The 17,210-nt window shown below is 47.0% G+C and overlaps 1 protein-coding gene across 1 annotated transcript in view; it reads left to right on the top strand.

Moving 5' to 3' along the window:
• The window catches only part of PALB2 (partner and localizer of BRCA2), a 42,601-nt gene that overhangs the window by 3,214 nt on the left and 22,177 nt on the right, over window positions 1-17,210 (top strand). The window contains exons 2-5 of the mRNA XM_082261852.1: window positions 2,173-2,226; window positions 3,653-3,712; window positions 6,771-6,882; window positions 15,059-16,534. Coding sequence (XP_082117978.1) covers window positions 2,179-2,226; window positions 3,653-3,712; window positions 6,771-6,882; window positions 15,059-16,534 — 1,696 coding nt within the window. The 5' untranslated portion in view covers window positions 2,173-2,178. The remainder of the gene's footprint in view (window positions 1-2,172; window positions 2,227-3,652; window positions 3,713-6,770; window positions 6,883-15,058; window positions 16,535-17,210) is intronic.

The raw sequence follows: 17,210 nt of genomic DNA, 5'->3' as shown, positions 1-17,210 counted from the left end.
AACATCGGACCCGCTGATTGGACACAGGTCGCCAGTGGCGTGCGCGCGTCCCCCAGATCCAGTGCATGAAAAGATGTACAGGTAATTTCACACAGGAGGGCCACCCTGCCGGTGGGGCGGTCCAGAACAGGTTAAAGAGACCCTGTCTCTTTCATGACCCCCCTGTCATCACATGTATTTCAGGAGGGCACCTACCTGTGAAGAAGACATGAATGCCACTTGACACTTCTCCATCACATGGAACTGGTCTCCTAGGAAACAGCTGCAGCTCCCACTTTGATACTGTCTGTGTCCAGGACACCACCCCCCTCCCCCCTCCAATGGAAACTTTGGAGCAGCAGCTGTGTCTGTGCGGCCACTGTTTCCCAATTTGACATCAACGGGACTGGCTGCAGGAGGATGCATGGAACACCTGTGCATCCCCATGCAGGTAAGCTCGCCCTTCACACTGGTGTAAGTTGTAGTACGCCCCATGTGAACGAGGCCCTAATTATTTATTTATTTCAGGTACTTGTATAGCGCTGTCAATTTACGCAGCGCTTTACATATACATTGTACATTCACATCAGTCCCTGCCCTCAAGGAGCTTACAATCTAAGGTCCCTAACTCACATTTATACATACACAGTAGGGCCAATTTTTTTTTACAGGATCCAATTAATCTACCAGCATGTCTTTGGAGTGTGGGAGGAAACTGGAGTACCCGGAGGAAACCCACACAGGCACAGGGAGAACATGCAAACTCCAGGCAGGTAGTGTAGTGGTTGGGATTCGAACCAGCGACCCTCTTGCTGCTAGGGGAAAGTGCTAACCACTACACCACTGTGCCGCCCTAATAAACCGCTACCAGGCCATGGAGTCCAGTGCTGATTCTTCTCACCACTGCTACCATCTTGGGTTTAGGAGCCAGCTGTGACCTCCCAGTGAATCACAGTCAGCTTCCCTCTGTGCATGCATAAGATCGCATGGGACAGGGAGACTGGTCCTGTAATCTACTTGGGATCTGTGATGTTATCTTAGGAGGGGGGATGAGGCAACGCCATCCTTTTCAGATCAAAGTTTAAGGAAGCGAGCCCTGCCCACAACCCTGGCCAGTGGTTGTGGGGGTATGCAGGCAGGGGGCTTATCGAAATCATAAACCCTCCTTTAATGCAAATGAGTATGTAGGTACACTGTACCCCTACCCATTCACCAAAAAAAGTGTCTAAAAGAAATACAGACAGTTTTTAACAATTTATTTTATTAAAAAAACAATGTCCCCCAGTGTAGATCCTTTGTCAATCACGACACCCACCGCCGACCTGGGGAAAAAAAAAACTCTGCTCGTGCCGAAGGCTCCCGCCGTCTGACAGTTCTTGAATAGCTAAGGGGCGGGGCCACCTGGCGACATCACATGATGGCAACGCCCCCTTGTGAAGTCACCGACCCAGCAGGTTCCTCCTAAAATCCATACCAGAGCCGAAAGGGCCTTGTAGGGATTGGGGATGGGGACCCTCCACGCCTTTTTTTCCAAAGAAAATTTTATTGCCTGCAATTTTTTTTAAAAAAATTTTTTTACATTCAGCTGTCAGCGGGAAACCCCACTGACAGTTGATGTGTCATCTGTTGTTAAGGATTTGACGGCCAGCTTCCTGGCCCGCACCTTAACAACCAGCTAACGTTTAAGACGCCGGTGGCCGCTGGCTCAAAAATTTGCATCTGAACCGCATCTAAATCACAGCTGAACCGTTGAACAGCTGCTTTGTAAATTTGCAGTGAAAACTGAGGGGGAAATTCACACCGGACATGTGTGAACCTTGCCTTCAAGTGTCTATAAATAATGTGGTGTTCCACTATTGCTTGTGCTTTCACAAACAACTCCACATTTTTGATGTGCTCTTCCCACCACCATACAGGCACACTCACCAGACAACCAAGACCCCATAGGATCTTTATCACTTATTGGATTGAGTAGTGGAATAGGCAATGCATGGTTAACATTGAATTTATGTGTTTTGAGTTTACCATATGTAGCACAGCTCCTTTTACACACATGATTTAGTGTGAGTAGTGACAGCCTAAACAATGAGTGGTGTAGCTATATGAATAATGTTCAGTTCATGTTGTGCACATAAATTGGTCCCTGTCATTGTGTGCTTGTGTCACCTTATTCCCTCTTCTCTTTGTTTTCAGCAAGCGATGGAAAACATGCAAGAGAAATGCCTCACGCTGAAAGACAAAGCAAAGGTATTACAACACACCTATCCATTAATAATTATTGCAAGCAAAGCAGCCTAGATCCATGGGTGGCACCATCTTTATTCACTGATGGGATGCTTCACATCAAAGGGTAGCTTCCTTTTTAGTGAAGTTGTTCTTTTCAGCCCTCCCCCCATGGGTAAATAGCTACAGCCTTGCTCCTGAGATTGTCTATGTGGCACATTACTGGATCTTACGCAGATTTTTTTTCAAAACTGTCCCAACTGAGCCCTGTGACTGCTGTGCATGTGCCCCATAGCCCCCGCTTATACTTATAGAGGCATTATACTCCATTTGTATTATGAGTACAGATCCATCCATAGAATTAAATAGGGATTGTGGTGAATGCTTAGCAGGCACAGGGCCTGGTAGGAAATGTTGTGAAGAAAATACTGCATGGCACCTTGAAGGGCTACGCAGTGGCAATCTCAGAGTTTGGTTATAGCTAAATATTTACCCATTGGAAATCTACTGTGGGGGAGAGGGGGGTTCAAAAAAGATAACTTTTCCCTTTAAATGTATTAGAATCGGAAGCCATGCATTACCTTCGATGGAATGCATCTACTGTCTGCTCCTGAAGCAGTATACATAGGTTGTGGTGTAGAGTGTAAAGGAAGCTGTACACTACCCAGAGCCTTAGCTTTTACATTAGATGGGAAATCGCAAACAAAATCAGCCCAAGTTCATAGATGTCCTCCAGTCTTTTGCTTTTGGCCAGATTAGGATGTATTGGACATGTTTTAATACCTTATGCCTTTACACATGGGAATTAAAATAAGCCTGTTGCTTTGCCCTGCCTGGTCCAAAGACACCTTTGCTTTAAGGTATTATCCACACGGGCATACTGTATGTATGTGAAGGGCTGTCTTCAGCTGTCCAGGATGTACAGGTGTGCAGGCAGCCTGTTAAAGTCATTGACTTGCAGCCGGCTGCAGGGACCTCCATGTGCATCCCCATTTGGTACATCCATGTGGACCCAATGAACAGATTAGAATCCTGATCCGTGTATTGGACCTGCACAGGTATGCACCCTGGAATGCATGTAAAGGTCTGTGCTTCTGGACATCTATCATTGGTTTCAATAGGCTGCCTGCACACCCCTGCACAAAACACCTGTGCATTCCAAGAGGCTGAAGACGGCCCTTCACAAGGCATACGGATCGGTATGCCCATGAGAATGAGGTCTAAGGGTTGTAAATCTTGCAAGTGAATAGCCATTAGAATATTGGAGTTGTCAGTGGTGGCTCTTCTGATCCTCTTCAGATTGCTTGGACAGGGACCATGGCCTACTAATATATTTTGAGAAGGAAATTAAGTATGTTGTCACCACTGTGGAGCTGGTTGGTAATTTTTTTTAATGTTTAAATATTTTTTTCTATAATAAAATCCTAAGTTTATGATTTTTGTGTTGCAGCTTAAGGAAAGGCTTGCCTTGCTGAAAAAAGAATACAAAAGAACGGTTAATCGTTTACAGGTACGTGTGATGTACTAATGTGTGCATCTGAAAACTTGTCACAGTAGTGAATTTGATAGAGTTTATTAAGTGTTACATCAGACATTGCTGTCTAGAGTTTTGAATGCTTGACTGTTAGACAAAAGTGTAGCACCGCCCCAGTAGGTGCTGCTGGTAAAAGCTGTTTCTTCCCAAATAGTAGAGACTGCCTGTCCCCACAAGCACCAGTCTATACACACCGGCTCCAATAACTCAGTCTAGGGGATGTCCTATTGATATTTATTGCTTAAAAAATGTTTAATAGGAGGAGGGGATTAGGGCATGGGATACTCCAAAATGCTTACAGTAACGGGACAATGTTCTCTAAGCTCCCACTCCAGGATTCTGCTGAGGACAAGGGAATGGCCAGTACTCGGAGACCCTATGAGAGCCTTCTGTCCATAGCTACCTCTGGCACTTATATCCCAAAAGCACAGTCACCAGGGATCAAAATTCAGGGTCAGTACTCAAAAGTTCCAGGACAGCTGCTCACCTTCCTGCCTCCTCCGTACACTGTCCAGTGAGGGAGACAATCCTTCTCCAGACCAGATCCCTTATGGTGAAGTCCTACAGCTCCTCAGAAGATCACTTCAGGTTCTCAGCTCTGCCACAGCTAAAACCTCAAAGAACAGCAACACTGTCCACAGGCTGCCTCCTAGGGCAGCAGCCCCAGAGGCTTTGGGACCTTCCTTGACGAGGAAAGAACAAACTGTACAGGGCTCCAAACTATTTATCACATCCCCAGCCACTTTCTGGATACTCCCTCCCAGGGATTGGCCAGAGCACGATAAATGTTCTGGCTGGTCATTTGAATCTCTCTTTCTCTCTCCATATGCTCTGGAAGCTTCTACTAGAGGCAGGGGGAAGCAATCAAACTTCTAGCCTGCGAAACTCTGAACAGCCCAAAACAATCAATCACTGCTCTCTTGACTACGGAAGGAGCCAAAAACTAAATGTGCCAAGTATCCTACACTAGGAGGATGCTACAGAACATTAAAAACATTTTCCTCATCTGATATGTTGATTGCCAGGGAACACCTTAAAGCACAAGTAAACCTAATGATTTAACAGTTTTAAACAAACAATTGCATTCCCGACACTTGCCGGATATCTAACTGTCACAATGGTTGCGCTCTCAACCAAACTGTCAAATCATCCAATGGCTGGTGTCATAACTGATCACATGTGCAGCATTATGGCAATTGAAGGTTACACAGAGGCAAGATGGCAGCTTCCTTGGCTGAAAACAATAGAAGGCTCTACTTTCACTTTAGGGTCAACCTGTTCTTTGATTATAAATCCAAAAAATGCTGCGCAATTAATAATGAAATAACCAAAGAAATTATATAAAACTATAAATTATGTGTGTCTCATACGACTGTATATATAAAAAAAGTGACAAAAATATGAATAGCATAAATAGTGAATAATAGAATAAATGGACTAAATAAATAAATTAAACAAATAAATAATATTCAAAAATCCATGATGTGCAAACAAGTCCCAATATATAAATAGTGTTCAAAATTCCATACTGTGCAAACAAGTCCCAGTGTATGAAATGTTGCCACTAAAAAATAAATTCTTCAAAGGTGCTAATAGTGCTGTAAACATGCAGGAATGAAGTCACACAAAGTGACAGAGTGCTTCAAAGGTGCCACAGTGAAAATCTCTCCCAAAAGAACTGTGCAACCCCTTGTGAGTGGGCACTCACCTAATGCGTGTGACCTCACAATTAAGCTCAGTCAAGAAGCGCTTAATGCCTCCCTGGGCTGGAATAAGATTTGTTCGATCCCCCCGGGTGGGGATCCTCTATGGAGTATCACTCCCTCTGGTGCAATGTTGGTAACGTATGAAAGGAAGAAAGCTGGATAGTGCTGAAATCTTTTTTCAAATTTATTAAATGAAAAACAATGTACTACTCACATTTAAAAGGTGCTTTAGTGCACCAATCTACAATGGACAATGATGGGCAGATAAATATCGTGGTGGTGCGGTGAGAAACAAACAGCCTTGGGTGAGCTGCACAAGCCGGCAGGCACTCTATCTCAGGCTCAGTCAGTGCAGCGTTCCGTCCGTCCTTGCCCCTCCCCTACGCGTGACGACACAGGGACCTCGTGTCTTCCTCAGGGGGATATCTGAGAAAGACACGTGGTCCCTGTGTCATTAGGTCAGATGTTGAAAAAAAAGGGGAGGGGAAAGGGGAAAAGAAGGCACAAGATATGGGGGGGGGGAAGGGGGTGGATACGGAAGAAAAGGGAAGAAAGGGGGGGGGGGCGGGCCTAGGATTTGGCCTGTATTCTTTAGCCCAAAGAGGGTAAAAAAGAAAAGGAGAGAGTGAGAAAACCTCTGGACTTTTCTCTTGTACAAGCACCCTGCCCCCTTTATACTAGTATTTTATATTTACACCAGCAAATGTTAAAAAAAAATTCTGGAGTTCAGATTTATAATATTTAATTTAGCTCTAGTATCTTAATAACTTGAAATCTCCCTTTTTATTTATCTTTCCCCAATCCTCTGTATAGCAGAAATCAGAAATCAGATGTATGCGGTATATCGTTGTAAGCCTGCCAGGCAGCATTGTATAGATCTACTTAATCAGGCTAACATGATTTCAGGCCCTGTGAGCTGGAGGTGGGAGTGTTCAGGGTGCATGATGAACATGAATGATGAGCATAGGGAGGACCTTAGCATTGTGATTATGTTACATAATCCAGTATTGAATAGTGGTATCTGTTTATACTGCCTGGCATAGGTGTTCAGATCACATATTTGGCTGAACATAATAGCAAATATTCAGGCAGGTAAAATAATTTTCATATGCATTTCACCTATGAACTGATTTGCTGGAGTTCAGCTTTACACAAACGTTAGTTCTCATAATGTCGAACATTTAAATATTGATCCACTAATATTATCCAAGTCTCATATGCACAAACCAATTTGTGATTTGTATTTAAAGGCCAATAAAGATTTTCTCGCTTTGCTAAATTTATATTGTTATTAAGATGAATAATTGGAATTTATGTGCTCATGGCAGAAATCTGAGAGAGCTGAAAGGGTGAAGACTCATGTCAAGAGAACCATTGAAGAACAGAACCGACTGCTGAGTCAGGAATACATCGGACAGGATAGTGTGCTGCTGTCAGCAGGTAGGCCACTACTTGTTGGACTAAATTATATAATGTTGGCTGTTAGTCAACAAAATACATTACATTAATCTAAAGGTTTTGGATTTAAACTCACACTCCCTTCGCACTCTGGTTACAGTTCAATTCATAGTTTTGACACTATGGGGTTGATTTATTTAAACTGAATAGTGCAAAATCTGGTGCAGCTCTGCATAGAAATCGGCTTCCAGGTTTCAAAAATTGCATTTTCCAGTTTTAGTAAATTGACCCCTATGGATATAAATACAGCCCGCTGCAAATTAGCTCAAAAACATAACCCCACTTTTAGTTGACATGTTATATTTGATGAACAGATCTCTGTTATCCCCATTCAAGGGTATCAGGACAATATCCCCCCGGAAAACATCCCCCTGGACATAATCCCCCCTGGACAGCATCCCTCCGGAGAATATTCCCCCCGGGACAACATCTCCCGGGCAATATCCCCCGGGACAATATCCCCCCGGAAAACATCCCCCTGGACATAGGGTTAGGGTTAGAGGGAGGATATGGTCCGGGGGGATGTTGTCCAGGGGGGATAATGTCCGGGGGGATATTGTCCTAGAATCCCATTCAAGTGATTGTAGGACTATTTTCAGTAAAGAATTCTGAACTGAGGGATGTTGTTCTAGTTTTTAACATGTGCAGCTTGAGTGTAAGTTCACCTTTTTAGAAAAAAAATTAAAAGGTAAACTAACACCTTGCATACTATCGAGCCAGACCACCACCACCCCCCCCCCCCCCAACCCCAGTTCCTCCCCAGTTCCTGCTATACTTACCTTCATGGACGATGAGTTGTCAGTTTCCGTGCAGCCTAGTAGTAGTAGTAGTAGTAGTAGTAGTAGTAGTAGTAGTAGTAGTCCGGGGGTTGGAAATCCCCACTCTACTCCCTCTTTTTTTTCTTTGGGGCTTCCAGGACTGATCAGAGAGATTCTGATTGGTCATTGCCAGCACAATGAACTACTCTCATCCATCCTGAAAGCACTGTAGAAAGAAGGGGGAAAAGAGCAGGGATTTCCTATCCCTGGACAGGTATACCTGCATGGGTACAGACAGCTCATCACCCACAGAGGTAAGAACAGCAGGGACCAGGGGGGGTGGGCAGAGTATAGGGTGTTGGTTAACCTTTTCAAGAGGGGGTGTGGTCTTTTTTTATATGACCTATTTTTTATGCACAGAACTGTACAGTTCTTATTTCTGACCTTCACATTACGGCTGTTCCCTAATGACATGGTGGTCAGAGGAAGAAACTAGTGAGAGCGGTAGGTGACCCAGGAGATCAGCGCTTCAGGAAGTGTCAGTTTTGTTGTAGACTTCAGTAGAAGGCTTTTAAAGGGGGGCGTGGCTTACCGGCTCATGTAGAAGGACGTGTTTCTCCTTGGCTCCGATATCCTGCTACTGTATCATCCTGTTAGTGGACCCTCACCCACCGGAAACATCGCCCGAGTGCTCCGCAGTCGTGTCTGCCTTTCCGAGGCACCGTCCACAGCGTCCCGGACCGCATCGGTGGCCATGACGAGGCAGAAGGAGGGGAGCCTGCCGGCGCCCAAACAAATCCAACATGGCGGCGCCACGCTGCCACAGCGGGCGGGCAAGGACAAGGTGCCTGCGGCGCTCTCTAGACTGGAGCAGTTCGCTCATGTCCCGGCATCACAGAGAGCGCAGCATCAGCAGACCGCAGCTTCGACGAGCAAGCAACCCGGCCACTCTCCTGCACCGCAGCTGCCTTCTCCCGGGAGGGATGATGCAGCCATGGCTTCCACTGCCGGCACAGTGAGTACTCCTGCGGGGCTCCGGAGGGAGGATGATATCCCTGGGGACTCTGACCCACCTGCCCCCACTATTCAAGATGTGCTAACGGCTGTGCACACCTATGGTGCATCCCTTGCTGACCTGACTGTGGAGGTGAAAAGTATGAAAGAGGGACTGTTACACATGCGGCAGGATATGCAAAAAATCAGGGAGCGGGCCACGGCCTTGGAAGGCAGGGTTAGTGTGGTGGAGGATGAAATGCAACCCCTTATGCAAGATGTCAGAATGAACTCCTCTGGGGTCTCTGAGGCTATGGCCAGGCTGGAGGACATGAAAAACCGGCTGCGCCGCAGTAACCTTCGCTTGGTGGGCATACCAGAAAAGGCAGAGGGCAAAACGCCAGTGGAGTTCATAGAGCAATGGCTACTAACAACCTTTGGAAAGGATAGCCTTTCTCCTTTCTTTTCGGTGGAGAGGGCACATAGGGTGCCGTTCAGGGCTCCACCACCAGGGGCCCCTGACCGCCCATTTCTACTGAAACTTCTGCACTACAAGGACAGAGACACTATCCTGAGACTGGCCAGACAACAACCTCGTATGGAGATTCAAGGGTCGCGGATCTCTATATACCCTGATTTTTCTGCGGCACTCCAGAAACAACGCGCACGATTCACGGAAGTTAAAAAACGAATGCGTGCCATACCGTTGGTGTACTCCATGTTGTATCCTGCCAAATTGCGAGTAGTGGCTAACGGTGCTGTCCATTTCTTCGAAAATCCCACCATGGCGGTTAATTGGCTGGACCGCCACGAACGCCAGCTGCGGGAGGCTGCGGCCTGATGATGCACGACGGCGTGAGCTTCGATACCTTGCGTAGGGGTCCATACTCACCCTGTTGGGAGCTGAACGGTCTCCCCCTTGTTTGCAACAGTTTGCACTCTCAAGTTTGCCGTTCTGACTGCAGTTTTGTTTGGAATGGCCTTCTGTTCTGGACTGTGCGAGTCTGGGCCCTCTTCACTTCACCCCCCTGGGCCCTGTGGGCCAACGGACGTTTCCCTGCGGGGTCTGGATGGGAGTCGCCCTTCGGGCTCTCCGCCTAAAGTGTGCTCTCTCATCGTCTGTACTTTGTTTGCTTCTTCTTTTTTTTTTGTTGTTCCTATCCTCATCATTTTTTTTCTGTTTTGGTGCAACTCCACGACCTATACTGTTAGGATATGCTGAGCACGACTCACCCGAGTCTCTGACGGACCTCCTTGAGACTTTGTCGCTGTCCCTCACCGGATTTCCTTATTGGCAAATCTCCCCCTGGCCTGCTGATGTAACGCAGGCAACTCCTCTAGTGCTAGATACCCATCGTGGCTAGCCCACTTGGCACTTTGATATCCTGGAATGTCCGTGGCCTGGGGGACCCTCGCAAGCGTACTGCCATATGGACCTCTTTGTCACACCAGAGTCCTGCTATTGTCTGCCTGCAAGAAACCCATCTGACTACTGACTCTATGGGTTGTATTAGCACCTCTAAATACCCGGTGCAGTATCATTCCTCTCATACCCAGTACTCTAGGGGGGTATCCATTCTAGTATCAGCTTCAACAAGATTTGAGACTCTTGCCTCTCTGGTTGATCCGCAGGGGAGATTTATTTTTCTTGTGGGGGTGTGGGATACTCTTAAGTGTATTATTGCTAACATATATGTTCCTCCCCCATTCGCGTTCGAGGTGCTGGAGTGTCTGTCCCGGTTTCTTGGCGCACACCCCCAACTCCCGGTGTTGGCTGTGGGGGATTTCAATAATGTCCTTGACCCAACTCTTGACATACTTAAACGGTTCTGCCCGGATGGTTCCAGGACTCCCACTCCCTTTGCTAGGTTTCTGGGGGAGCTGGGACTTCTGGATATCTGGCGTAGCAAGCACCCCTTAGAGGCGGGCTTTTCCTGTCATTCCTTGTCACACTCTACATTGTCCCGTATTGACTTGGCCCTGGGATCTGACCTACTGTTCTCTTACGCACCCGTGGTGAGCTATCTGGCGCGTGGGCTCTCTGACCACTCCCCGATGTTGGTGAGTCTCAGGTTGCCTGGTCCCAGTCTGCCTAGGCAGTGGAAGCTGAACCCCTTTTGGCTTCCACTCTTCCCTGATCATGCTCAAATCGCCACTCCTCTTACTAATTTCTTTGCCGATAACGGACACTCTGCAGCTCCGGGAATGGTGTGGGATACCATGAAGGCCTTCCTTAGAGGTATTTGTATCAAAGAAATTTCGTCGGTTAAGTCACGGAGCAGGCAATGGGCTCGGGATGCCAGTGAGGCGGTGCTCCGGGCGGAGGCTGCTTTCCTGGCGTCTCCCACAGCGGATAATCAGGGTTGTTGGCTGGAGGCGCAGAGATTCTTTCGCTCCATCCAGCAGCAACAAGCTGAACACAAACGTTTTTTCATGTCACAGGCATACTTTGAGGAAGGGGAAAAGACTGGGCATATGCTTGCAACCATTTCACGGGCGCAGAGACCTCCCCCGATAATTCACAGATTGACGCTCCCCTCTGGGGATGTGGTTTCTGATACTCCGTCTATCCTGCAGGGCTTCAGTACATTCTTTAGGGATCTCTACGCTTCCCAGGTGTCTTACGACCCGAGTGACTTATTGGCATTCCTACATGACCTCCAGTTGCCGCAACTTGCCGCAGCGGATAGGGCTCTCCTGGACTCCCCCCATTAAGTTGGAGGAACTCCAGGAGGCGCTGGCGGGTTACCCTAACTCGAGGGCACCGGGTGCGGACGGGCTCCCTATTGAGTTGTACAAGGCCTTTAGTGGGGTGCTGCTGCCGGAACTCCTGCGCACTCTTGAGTTCTCATCGGAGTTGGGGTCGCTTCCCCCCTCTATGTATGAGGCGGTGGTGGTGGTTCTATTGAAGCCCGGGAAGGATCCGACGCGCCCTGATTCGTATAGACCCATTTCCCTCCTCACGTCGGATCTCAAACTTTTTGCTAAGGTACTGGCCAACCGCCTTTCTAAGGTGATCTCTAAAATTGTACATGGGGACCAATCTGGGTTCATCCCAGGGCGTTCCACGGCGACTAACATACGCAGGCTGTACTTGAATATGCAGATTCCTCCAGATAACTGTGGGAACAGGGCTTTGATAGTGTTGAGTGGCAGTATCTCTGGGTTGTTTTGGAAAGACTGGGGTTTGGGCCTCGGTTTATAGCATGGATCAAATTATTGTACAACGCCCCTACGGCATGTGTGAGGGTCAACAATATGCTGTCTCCGGTGTTCCCGCTGCACAGGGGCACGCGGCAGGGCTGCCCATTGTCGCCCTTGCTGTTCGCCCTGGCGGTGGAGCCCCTGGCGGCAGCAGTTAGGGCCAACCCCGCCATCCATGGGTTCAGAAGGGGAGAGGTGGAAGAGAAAATCGCATTATATGCTGATGATGCTTTGTTGTTCCTTGGTGATACCTCGGGCTCTTTGGTAGAACTGATGACTATGATAGCTAAGTTTGGATCCTTCTCGGGCTTCCGAATCAATTGGGACAAGTCGGTGCTGCTACCGTTGGACCCGTTGGGGGCTGCTCTGCCGCCCCTGGCGTCTCAGGTCCAGGTGGTGTCCGAATTTCGGTATTTGGGTATTACTGTGCATCCTGATTTGAGACAGTATGTCAAACTTAATGTAACCCCATTACTAGGAAGGTTCAAGGAGAAACTGTCCAGCTGGGTCCGACTACCGCTGTCAGTGGTTGGTAGGTGCAATCTTATCAAAATGATTTGGAATCCACAACTGTTGTATGCTCTACATAATGCCCCCGTATGGATACCGATCCACATTTTTAAACAGTTTGACACTATTTACCGGGCACTTATATGGAAAAAACAGTCCCCTAGGATCCGCCTGGGGACGCTACAGGAGGCTAAGGATAGTGGAGGCCTAGCGGTCCCCAACCCATTGTACTATTTTTTGGCTTCCCAACTACAGCATCTCACGGGCTGGTCCCGGGTTGACGACTGCGACCCGATCCGCAGGATACTTGTGGCTTATCTGGGGGGGGAGTCGCTGGTGGAATCGTTAGAGAGTGGGGAGCTGGGTACGTTTCCCCAGCACCCGACTCTGCTATTGATGGACAAGGTGTGGCGCAGGGCCCGAGATCACTTTACTTATAGGGGGTTCTCCAGGTTTTCCCGCATACTTCGTAATGCCAACTACCCAGAGCTGGATAGACTCCGGGATACCCTGAACTGGGCTAGCTATGGCATCCGATTCATTTTCCAACTGTATAGGGGAAATGCTCTCAAAGACTTCCAGGCACTTCGGGCTGAATTTGGGCTGCCTAACACATTATTCTACCAATACTTACAATTGCGACATGCCATCGCGGCACAAACCGGGGAGTCCCAGTGGGGTCTATGCCACCCGGTTATACTTATGAGCCTAGTAAACTCTACAGTGAAGAAGGGGCAAATTTCCTCCTTTATACTCTTCCTTCATGGAACACGTGTCGAGGGCCATGACATATAGGTGCAGATCGGCCTGGGCGGACGAACTGGGATCACTAGCGTCGGAAGAGTGGACAGGTATACTTGACAATGTGCTCAAGGTGTCCCTGTCGGCTTCACAGCGCCTTACGCAATTATTCATATTGCATCGTACATACCGGACTCCGCAGCGACTGCACAGCTGGGGCAGGAGGGATTCTCCGTTCTGTCCACGCTGCAAGACTCAGGAGGGAACACTAATCCACATGCTTTGGAGATGTCCAAAATTACACCGCTACTGGACTGAAGTACTTCGCTCCATTAACACTATATGGGGGCTGAAGCTCCCTCAGGACCCGAAGCTTTGTATTCTGGGCTGGTTAGACGAGGAATTGTATACCCCAGGGGTGTTTGAGGCGGTCCTCAGGACCCTATTTCTTGCCCGCAAATTGATAGCGAGGAAATGGATATCTCCATCTGCTCCCACACATGCGGAATGGACGGCTGAGGTTAAGTCTCTGTTATCCAGGGAACATTTGACTTTTTTACATAGGGGCAGCCACATGAAGTTTGAACGCATCTGGGGACCATGGTTGGACGTGCCAGGATTGGCCCCTCCGCACCTGGTCACTAATAGATTCCTGGGGGGGGGTAGTTTCCTCAGCCCCTTGAACCTGTTGTGGATTTCATTACTTATTCTAGATTGGGCCTGGATAACTGTCTTGTGGGTGGGGGGGGACAGGGTCAGGCTACTTACTCCCTTTTTACCTGGAGGGATGGTGGGGAAGTCGGTGGGGAGAGGGGAGGGAATTCTCTGTGATTTTCCCCCTTATGACTGGAGGTTGCACCACCAAACTACTATCTTTTTGTCCTTTTTCTGATTCTGTGTTTCTATCTTTCCTCTCTATCTTTTTCTTTCTCTCTATATGCCCGATTATGCTTTTCCAATATTGTGAGGCCGGTTTCAAAGATCCTTGATTGGCCATGAATCAGAGTGCCGACAATGTTATGTGCACTGGTACATTCTCCTTGAACCTAGGGGGGACCCCCAATTTAGGGATGATTCCTACTTCATTCATTTATGTTTTTTATGGAATGGAGAATTTATGCTTGTTATTATTCCAATGTCTCTTGCTGTCTGCTGTTACGTGCTATTGATACCTGGCCGGAGTTCATTGTAATGGATGTTTCTTTTTCTTTTTGTTTTTCTGTTGTTTGTAATGAAAAGTGTTTTCTAAATAAAAATTATCTGATTTAAAAAAAGAAGGCTTTTAAAGATTGGAGTGGCGTTTGGCAGCTTGGGCCACATAAAAGGTAAGTATGTACTTGTTTTTTCCCTTTATAGGTATGCTTTTGTCTAAGTTCATAACTTTTGGAAGGTCACTTTGTAGCAAATGTGTGCTTTGCCTTTCTAGCATAAAGCAACAGGATCCTTTTAATCCCCCTTTTCCCCAGCAGTACATGCTGTTTATTTTATTCTCTGTTTTTCCACTGCATTCAGCTGCCATGAGTGAAGAAAATACCTGGTACTTCTGGACATAAAGGAGCAAAAGACCCACTCCCCTTTCCTGCATGTGACAGTGCTGGTGATTTGCCAGTGCTTCCACATAGGGGCAGGGAGAGGGTCTTCAGCACAGTGTAAGCTCTAAATAATGCAAGGGCTTAATTTCCTATTTTAATGAGCACAGAAGAACAGAAGGGGAGCAAAGGAAAGGTGAGTATGTTCTACTGGGGAGGGTGGCTTTAAAGCTAACCTGTCACTTTGCAGGAGTGCTTTTAGACAGAATCTGTGTAGGCCTTTATTCACTATGACCAAGTTCCATCTACAGCTTTGACCATGTACCATTTTTTTTTTTCAAGCGACAGTTTAAATGCATTAGAGAATGCAGTCAATGAACAAAGTAGTAGGTTGTGCATCTAACTGTTTACGTGATTTTGCAGGCCCAGAAAACTGTACCAGCAATGCTTCAGGAGACTTCAGAGAAACACACAAAATTTTTGAAACCCCCTCAGCAGACAAGGAGAGAAAATCATGTGTCTCCTTTCATTTGGAGCCTGAAATTGTCAACAGTGACAGCAGGACCCCTACTTGCTCTGGCGGTGAGAGCAGTGGACAGGAAGCTGAAGGAAACAGAGCTCATCAATCTAGCCAAATTTCCAGAAGTCGGCTGAGGTTAAGCCGATCAGCAAGAAGAGTCTGTTTTTCTGAATCGCCATCTCCGAGTGTATGTCGTGTCAGCAGTATTGTGAATGTCCTGGATGGAAAGGAAAGTACTGTTGATAAAAGCCTGTCGCCAGTGTTCAAGAAGCATCCTACAGATGGTGCTTCTCCGAGACCAGACCATCCTACTGCTAGCTATTGTTCAGAGGATTTAAAGCCTAAAGACATTTCACATGAGATTGCTGGTCTTTCTGGTGCTGGGTTGTTACGACTGGGGACAGCAGATAACTCACCGGGTGAAGTTAGGAGTAATTATGAATCTCTGCAATCAGTTTGTGACATCACTACACTTAATGAACATAATTTTGATGAAAACGCATTCATTAAGTCAAAAACCAAAGAGGAGCGACCACTACCCACATCACAATCTTTAGATGTAGAAGTGACATGCAGTTCCTCTTGTGGCCTTTTGGACACACCACCACAAGCTCTTGAATTTGAAAATCACACAGATCTAAAGAAAACTTCACAGGTCAGTCCTCCACTCTCTTCTGAAAACCAGCCTCCACCAAACCTTAAGGTCCACACTGAAAGTACAGTGGTCGAGGAGGACCATAATCCGCTCAGTTCCTGCACCCTGGTGGAGGGGCTGTTATTCCCAGTGGAATATTATGTCCGGACAACACGCCGCATGACCAGCTGCCAGAGGAAAGTTGATCTTGAAGCAGTAATAAGCAGCCACCTTCTCACAGAAAGGAAAGGATCAAGAGGAAGGTCACGGCGAAACAGCACATCTTTATCCACACCAGTTACCGCCAGTGATAAACATTCTAATTCTCTGACTCCTCTAAGCCATCCTTCTGTAAGTAACAGTTGTGGAAAGGTTACACGATCTAGGCGTGGAAGGGGTCGGAAGTCCTGTCCTGCTGCACTCTCCTCAGGTCTAAAAGATGTATCTGTACAGCTTAAGTTTGGTGCTGAGGAAAGCCCAACACCGAGTGGCTCACAGAGTGAGAAAGAAAACTGTGACGAGGTCTCAGATAGCAAGGAGTCACACCGTGCTGTCAAGTGTCATACTAGTATAACGCATGGTTCCCAGATAAAAGAAGTGGACAGATTTATGACTTTGCTGTCTGATAAGAAGGCATACAGTCTTAGATCTCAGGACACTGTTTTCAATGTAAGCACATCAGCTGGCTATAAAGATGACAAGCTTTGTAATTCCAGGAGATCAAACGAAGCCAATGAACTGACAGGTAATTTGAATGATAAAAGATCTTGTGTGTACATATATGGGGATGGATCATTACTTGTAAAATAAAATACAGATGGAAGTTGCTTTCCAGGTTAATGGAATATAGTACAATACGTCTAGGTGCTCATGGAGGTTCAGTTCAGGTGCTAGGCATGCTAATGAACAGAACAGGCCATTCTGAAATGGCAAATATAGTTTGCTTCCTGTTAATGACAGAGCTTGTCCATAATTTCCTACCTTACACACATTGGCCAAGGAGGCAGCCCTTTATAGTAGTAGACCAGTAGGAATGTTTGGGAGGCATTGGAGAGGACCGATAAGATCTGACACTACCCAGAAGTGTGTGCTTTGTCAATTTAGGACAGCTGGTATTCAGTCATAGTAGAGGGGAATGAGATTTGCTTTCAGGTGTATATTTACAGTATATACTGTATTTATCACTTTGAACTGCATAAACTGCTATCTACTCCCCACAGTCCTGTAGATGGCAGATACTGATCTGCCTTTTCAGTAGGGCTAAACGATATTCGATTTTAACATCGACATTGCGCTGTGAGCGTGCGCGATAGTCACATCGCTGGAACAGCGATGGTGTAGGGAAGTATCACAGGTTAAGAACAGTGTGGAAGGCAGAGAAGTCGGGACTCACCGTGAGTAGAAGAACACAGCCTGACATC

Source organism: Pelophylax lessonae (genome assembly GCF_965119305.1).
Source record: "Pelophylax lessonae genome assembly, chromosome: 6".
Classification (NCBI taxonomy): domain Eukaryota; kingdom Metazoa; phylum Chordata; class Amphibia; order Anura; family Ranidae; genus Pelophylax; species Pelophylax lessonae.
Note: the sequence above shows the minus strand (reverse complement) of the source record. Positions and strands in the feature narration are given on the sequence as shown.